The following is a 7,350-nucleotide window of genomic DNA, read 5'->3' as shown; positions in this document are numbered from 1 at the left end:
TATATATATATATATATTTTTTAAAATGATTCTAACATTTTCCAGTAGACAAATGCTAGATATTCTAAAAATTTATTAAAATTTTTACCAAATGTCTCACATGATGTCATGTAAGATATTTGATAAAAAATTTAATAAAATTTTTAGTTTTATTCTTTGTAGTATTGCTGTAAACATTTTCTTTGAAAAACAACACCCAACAAAATTTAAAATAAATAATATTAAAAATTTTATTAAAATTTTTATCAAATATCACATATAAGTGTGAGATTAATGTGATCTTACGTTCATATATGACATTTTTAGTAAAATTTTTAACAATTTTATATTTCAAAATCCTCCGCCTCTTCTCTCTCTCTCCTCTGCAAGCACACAGTTCTCTTCTCTTTTTTTTTTTTTTTCTTTTTTTTCTTTTTTGTTTTTGGTACATCGGAAAGGAAAAGCACACCGTTCAAACAGATTCCCACACCACACCACACCACTCTTTCCCAAACAAATAATTAATTAATTATAATAAAAAAATCTAATCTCAGTTCTTGTCTCTGTGTCTCTCATCACTACACTCCACGGTCTACTACGGTCACTGTCGCTAATGTCCTAAACTGAAACTCTCTCTCTCGTCCCTTTCGAATCTCTCTCTGTCTAATCATGTTGCTAATCTTTGTGCAATAAAAATCTTTCTCAGTTCATCTAACAAAATCTCTAATCCAATCCAATCAAAATCATCTTTCTTCGATCGATCAATCAATCGAAAGAGCTGACCTTCACTGTCCTTTTCTCTCGCCATTCACAGCTGTGACTGGTTTCTTTCTTCTCCTCTAGGCTATATAGCTTCTTGTCTTTTGCATTACAAGCTCCTCCCTTTCATGGTCTTTACGATTTACATCTTTGATGCCTTTACTGTTCCAAAACCTTTTCTTTATTCTCTTTACTATCCCAACTTTTTCTTCTTCTTTTTCATCTGATTCAAGTTGTTATTTTTAGGGATTTCATAGTTTATGTACTAAACAATTTGCTGTTCTCAAACTAGCTAGTGTCTTTCTTTCTTTAAAACCCTTGTTCATCATCTCACCGGCATTTCAGCGGGAATCGCGGTGTTTCTCCTCTCTGTCCCCCTGCTTTTGTTTCCTCCATGCTATATTATTGTACTCTCAGATCACTTCTCTAAGATTTTCCTCCTTTATTCTATAAGAAGAAGAAAGATCAACTCTGTTCCTTTATTAATTCATTCCCAGATCAGTTTGTTTTTGTGGGTGTTCTTTTTTTCATCACGGGGAGTCAAGAAATGGAATGTGCAACAAAACCACCTTCAAACATATCAGACATTGTCTCCAAATTTGCCAAAGTCTGCAGATTTAGATCCATTGGTGTCTTCTCCACTGAAAATCCCACCCACAACCACCACCAACCCATCAATGATTTTGGCAACAATGTCCCATCACCGGAAGACAGCAGCGATGCCACGGAAGAGGCAGAGTGCGACATGGAGAAAATCCATCCCAACCCAGTTGAGATTCAACCCAAAACCACTGAATGTGCTAACATGGAGATCTTGGAGCTGTTTGACTCCATTTCAGCTCTCAAGTCAGCTTACGTTCGTCTTCAAGAGGCTCATATTCCGTATGACCCAGATAAGATCAAATCTGCCAATGAACTTGTTGTGGCTCATCTTGAATCGATATGCAAGATTAAGCGTGCCTATAAAGAGAAACAGTTCAAGGAAATCAATTCAATTTCAGCTTCTTCTGCTCTGCTACTAGCAGAGATTCATGTCCAGGAGAGCCTGTTGGAGAAATTGAAGTTCCAAGTCAAAATAAAGAACTCTGAAATACTTAATTTGAAGGAAGAGCTTCAAGATTTGGATTTGCAGAACAGAATGCTAGTCCAAGTGTTGAAGAAAGAAAGAGAGGCTATTAAGTTTTTGAATTTGTCTTCATTTGAGGACATCTTCAAAGAGGCTTCAAAGGCCATTCATGACTTTGCAAAGCCGCTAATTAGCTTGATGAAAGCTTCAGGTTGGGATCTAGACCGGGCCGCGAACTCAATTGAAGCGTCTGTGGTGTATGCTAAAAGGTCCCACAAAAAATATGCATTTGAAGCTTACATTGCCCGGAGGATGTTCCATGGAATGCCACTCCAATCCTACAATGTTGATAGCATATTGAGATCTGATGACCCAATTGATGATCTAATTAAAGACCCATGTTCAAACTTTTCGAAGTTCTGTGGAACCAAGTACCTGTGTCTCATTCATCCAACAATGGAAGCATCTTTCTTTGGGAATTTGGATCACAGGACATTTGTGTTGAGTGGAAAGCATCCTAGGACACTGTTCTACCAAGCGTACGTTAAAATGGCGAAGTGGGTCTGGGTTCTTCGAGGAATCGCTGCCTCATGTGAATCCAATGCTGAAATGTATGGAGTCAAGCGAGGAAGCGAATTCTCAGATATTTACATGGAAGGTGTGGAGGAGCTAACAGATAACATTGTAGTTTCAGATGAAGGAAGATCAAGATTCAAAGTTGAGTTTATGGTTATGCCCGGGTTTAGAATTGGAGAGACATTGGTCAGGTCTCGGGTTTATCTCTCAACAATGAGATCCTCAAATTGTAAATGCTAGAAAGGGGTTGCTCTGGCTAACTGGTAACTTCAGAAACCCCACTCATTTTAACTCTGGAATACATGATCTATTGCCTTATTAGTGAAAAACTAATTTGAAGCTCACCAGACGGATGATTGTGCTTTCTAGTTACTCTTGTTAGGTGGAAAGATATCGTTTCGTTCTCTGAATTGTAAATGGACATATAACTAGTTAATGATGCCATCTTATGTATTGCTGTTGCTTATCACTTGCTAAATGGTATATCTGAACTTGCATTTTGGGTAGGGCTGGGAAAGAGTAGCATAAATGCTTGATTTGGTTCCTGTTGCATTGCTGAAAAGCTTTACTTGAGAGTCCTTGCATAACTGCTACATATACAAAAAAAAGTTCGGTAATTGGACTGATCTTGTTTATAGGATTGAAGGTCATATGGATAGCAACTGCAGTCTATGTTTTGGACTTATGACTGTAGTTGTGTTTGTGCCTCTCCAATTTTTAACCTAGAACTTGTATAACATAGTAGTCAAAAGTACAAAACTGATCTTTGAATTCTCTGGTCACTTGTATAGCAATACATGGTAGCTTCAATGACTGATCTTTTTGTTAATTTTGAGTTGTCCACCCTGCTGTTTTCAACATATTGCTCTTTGAGTGACAATGAAAGTGGAAACTATGAGTTGTAAACATTAGAGCATCCACAATGGGATAGCTAAAATTGTTTGTTAAAATGTGTGTTATATGACAAAAAGTGATAAAAGTGGCACTCAAAAATATGTGTTAAGGTATGTTAAGTGTTTGTTAATTTTAAAGAGTGAGTGGTGGTGCAATGGATGTGTTAAGGTGTTTATTAAGATGTGTGTTAAGTGTATATATATATAAATAACAAATAAAATAGTATAAATAATGTGTATTATATATATAAATAATATGTGTTAAGGTGCAATGGATGAAGACAGCAAAATTGGACAGGTTGTCCGGCGGGTCAACCGGCCGGTTTACCGGTCAAAGGCAAAATTTTTTTTTTTTTTTTGTGAAGGGTCAGGACGTCTGAGGGGATGACCGGTCAGACGACCCCAAGGCACTTTCCCATGTCCCCCTCTCCCTTTCCCCTCTCTCTCTCGCTGGCTAAAACGCTAGCCACAATTAACAAAGAAGTTAACAACTGACACTAACAAAATCCACTAACACACTACTTAACACTTCCATTGTGAGGTCCAAACGTTACTGTAACTAGCTAAAATTTGGCCACTGACACTAACACAATCACTAACACGTCCATTGTGGATGTTCTAACCTTCTTTCTACGGTAAAAAAATATATTATTACTATTTGATAAAAAAAAATGACTTCAACGTGAAAAATGTTGGATTTCACAACATGGTAGTCAACGCATAGGTGGGAAAAGTTTCGAGTCAAAATTATTTGTTTGGTGGATCTCTGACTCCTATGTTACTGGCACATGGCCTATTGAGAAACCATGTGTTAGGGTAAGGAATCCTATGTTCAGGGTATGATCTAGCACCTGGCAAATACTCCAGAATAGCTAGGTAGAACTAGATGTAAAGACATCTCAAGAGACAAAAAAGTTGCTAAAAAAACAGTTGTTACAACGGAAAAAACGAAAATGAGAAAAATAAAACAGAGCAATCACACAAGAACATGAACATATTAGTGATTTAGGTACAAACTTACATTCATGGGCGAAGAACATAAGGGAAAAATTACAAAGAGCAGATGCCTTTTTTGAAGCCTTCTGTAACGAGTTTACTTTAGTTTCATTATCTTAATCCCCAATAACTCATAATATATACTCAGACCTGAATACAGCAGCAACCGGTTCAGACCTAGTGGCTTATAGGAAACCTTGCCATTTGCCCATTAATCAGTTCGTGAATTTTGTTTTCTGCATATAATTCTGTTCTTAGGAGGCATAAGGCTTATTAGTTGCAAAAAATGCTAGCATTTTAATCTCATCTGCATGGTAGAAGCCTCAATGAACCTCAATGCGATCGAGGCTACTGACCTGCAATCTCTGAAAAAGAGGTACAGGTGTTACTTTAAGGTTAAAACAGAGAGATGTCACAAGTGAATCATGAAGTATATTTAGTGAATGGCTTGTTTTCACAATTCCTCTTGTGAAAACCGAAAGATTCCACACATCAGAGCATCAAAGCATGGTAAGCACAGACAACTAGCAAGTGCTTGATTCACATGAAATCTTTAGTTTGAAAGGGAACTTTAGTTTTGTTTGGTTTTGAGAATACAATTGTGCTGAGAACAATATTGTGGGCAATGCATTTGGTATCTTCTGCCTATGAGAAGTCTTTAGATTTTAAAACTGCTGATATTTATTTTAGTCAATTTGTACTCTATTTGAACAACCCTTTGAATTCTTGCTAGCAGCTAATAAACTTGAGATCAAAACAAAGTACTTGTTTGGTTTTCACCTAAATGCCAAATTATATGCAGCTCTATTGAAACCAGGATGATGCTGTTGAATGATTTGTTCTGTCTAGGAATTTGTGTTGATGATTTGGATGTCAGTATGAGTATGACTCAATGAGTTCCAACTAAAATTTAACAAAATATAAGTAAATATGATAAACAAAAAATTGTGTAGATTTACGGCCTTAAGAGTCATACAGAGCTCCTAAGAAGGATAAGTACTTTCAAAAACTCGAAACTTCTTTTCTTCTATATTTTCTTCTACTTGTGTGTATACATACAATGATCACTAGCCTCTTTATATAGAAGACATAGATACATCTAGACTTACAATAAATGTATTTATGCATCTTTCTTTTACACACACATTAAGATGTGTTAATCTTAAAAACCCAGGACTTTGATACATGAATTATACCAACCAATGTATCTAACTTAATTATAAGTTCTTAATTAATTTCTAACAGATGCAACTATATGCATACAATTGTTGGATGGAAAATGATTTACCGCCACAATTTTTATATAGAATTTTAGACTAGAATAATGTGACAATGACAATCTTAAAGATATAAGTTACATTGATGGACATTTTCTTTTAAAATAAAGACAGAAGGCCTTCACATCATCCTGAATCATAATTTTGTATAGATTTTATGCTTGTAGAGCACTACTCATCGGATGATTGCCTTGCTGATTAAGTGTGTTCTGCAAAAACATTTTGATTGATCTTTAAGGAAATGGGCTTTATTCCACTGGTTGTTTTATCACATTATACAGAGGTGTGTAACACGTAAAGATGAGGGAGACGAAGAAGAAGAAGAAAATGAATCAACCTCTGCAGACCAATTCTTATGTAGAGGTCACTGGCTAGGGTGTAGTGACGTTCTCCTCACTATTGGAGAACAAGTCTTTGCATAATTCCCCATAGAATCTACATACTAAATTGACAAAAACAGGACACTTGAGGTTTTTCCAGCAATAGAGAAGCTCTTCCACGTCCGCTAAATCCCTCACTTTCCCCTCGTCCACAATCATCTCCACCAAGTAATTCTCAAAGCTCCTACATGCGTCCTCTACGTCTTCCTGAACCAAAACCCCCTTCTTCTGATCAGCTCCGCTCATCCTCACATAAGCTGGGGTCAGAGGAGACAGGAAGGGTGCCTTGTGATACCCTGCATCAGAAAAACTCTTGAGCTCCTTGAGTCGGTCCATCTCTCTTGATCTTCTCAGCAAACCAAATAGTGATAGCAAACCTTTTGCTAGTTTTCTAGGAGTCGTCCTTGTGGTTCCAGATTGGGTTTTGCAAGAGCAAAGAGCTCTTATAAAGAGGGGTTTTTTGAATTTGAATTTGAAGATTAGAAGTATTTTTCTGCATGGGTTGAGAAGGTTCGTGCATTTGAAGGCAAGTGCTGCTTTCAATTTCATCTTTGAATGATTGGGGACAGAGTGTTGATTAAGGGAATGAATTGTGACCCTTTGATTTGGTGGGGAGGAGAGGTTGGATACTTTGATAAATTTGTTGAAAAAGATGGTTGGTGTAACTGAGAGAGAGAGAGAGATGGTAGATTGGTTGTTTAGACTTCTCTTTTGTAGGGAGGGTTGTCTGAGGGAACAAGGATCCTCTAGAGTGATTTTTTCCTAAAATTTCCTAAAGTGCTACAGTGTATGGTTGAGATTTACTGGCAAGTCACATCAATTTTTCTGATGTGACTTGCCAGTAAATCTCAACCACACAATATAGCACTCTAGGAAATTTTAGAAAAATTTCACTCTAGAGGATCCTTGGTGTGTCTGAGGAGTGAGTTTTGGGTGATAGTGTTCTTCACGTCTATAAAGGGAAAGTGGTGCCCCACGAAACTTTAACTACTTAGCTGTTTTAAGGGAGGTTCTGATTTGGTAGTCTAACTACCATCTCTCTTTTCTTTTAGGAAAAACTTAATGTGATGTGACATTCATTTGTTTTTATCAACCCATAAAAAACATTTTAGCTCCAATAAAGTGTTATGATAATCATTTTGTCTTATTTTTCTTTGGAAGTTAGATAAATCAATTTCGGAAATGTAGAGATTATTATTGGAGTATATAGTAGGAAACGTGGATTGGTAAAATACAAAAATGTTTAGTTGAGTTTTTAAAATTTGTGTTTTTAATTTATTTTAAAAAATTAGAAATTAATTTGATAAAAATAAATATAAGAAAAGGTATTTTAGAATTATTTCTACTTAAAAATAAAAAAATCATATAAAAATAATGAGTGATGCATTTATTTATTTTTATTTTCTTCACCACATTGAGTATTT

General features: G+C 35.9%; 2 protein-coding genes across 2 annotated transcripts; one reads left to right on the top strand and one right to left on the bottom strand.

Annotated features, from left to right (window-relative positions):
- The first annotated feature begins 409 nt into the window (after nucleotides 1-409).
- On the top strand, nucleotides 410-3,162 carry LOC114274787 (MYB family transcription factor). The gene has a single exon (XM_028216765.2). The coding sequence runs from the start codon at nucleotides 1,286-1,288 to the stop codon at nucleotides 2,618-2,620; it is 1,335 nt and encodes a 444-aa protein (XP_028072566.2). The 5' UTR covers nucleotides 410-1,285; the 3' UTR covers nucleotides 2,621-3,162.
- Nucleotides 3,163-5,772: 2,610 nt separating this feature from the next.
- On the bottom strand, nucleotides 5,773-6,604 carry OFP17 (ovate family protein 17). The gene has a single exon (XM_028216778.2). It carries the CDS (start codon nucleotides 6,473-6,475, stop codon nucleotides 5,918-5,920), a length of 558 nt encoding a protein of 185 aa, XP_028072579.2. The 5' UTR covers nucleotides 6,476-6,604; the 3' UTR covers nucleotides 5,773-5,917.
- Between the last annotated feature and the right edge of the window lie 746 nt (nucleotides 6,605-7,350).

The sequence above is a fragment of the Camellia sinensis genome, chromosome 14, assembly GCF_055761805.1.
Source record: "Camellia sinensis isolate YWXY chromosome 14, ASM5576180v1, whole genome shotgun sequence".
In the NCBI taxonomy this organism is placed as follows: domain Eukaryota; kingdom Viridiplantae; phylum Streptophyta; class Magnoliopsida; order Ericales; family Theaceae; genus Camellia; species Camellia sinensis.
The sequence above is the reverse complement of the archived record's forward strand: the minus strand, read 5'-3'. Positions and strand labels throughout refer to the sequence as shown.

What these genes read in the sequence shown, in the direction of transcription:
- OFP17 (XM_028216778.2), bottom strand. Translation starts at nt 6,475, where the DNA reads ATGAAATTGAAAGCAGCACTTGCCTTCAAATGCACGAACCTTCTCAAC.
- LOC114274787 (XM_028216765.2), top strand. Translation starts at nt 1,286, where the DNA reads ATGGAATGTGCAACAAAACCACCTTCAAACATATCAGACATTGTCTCC.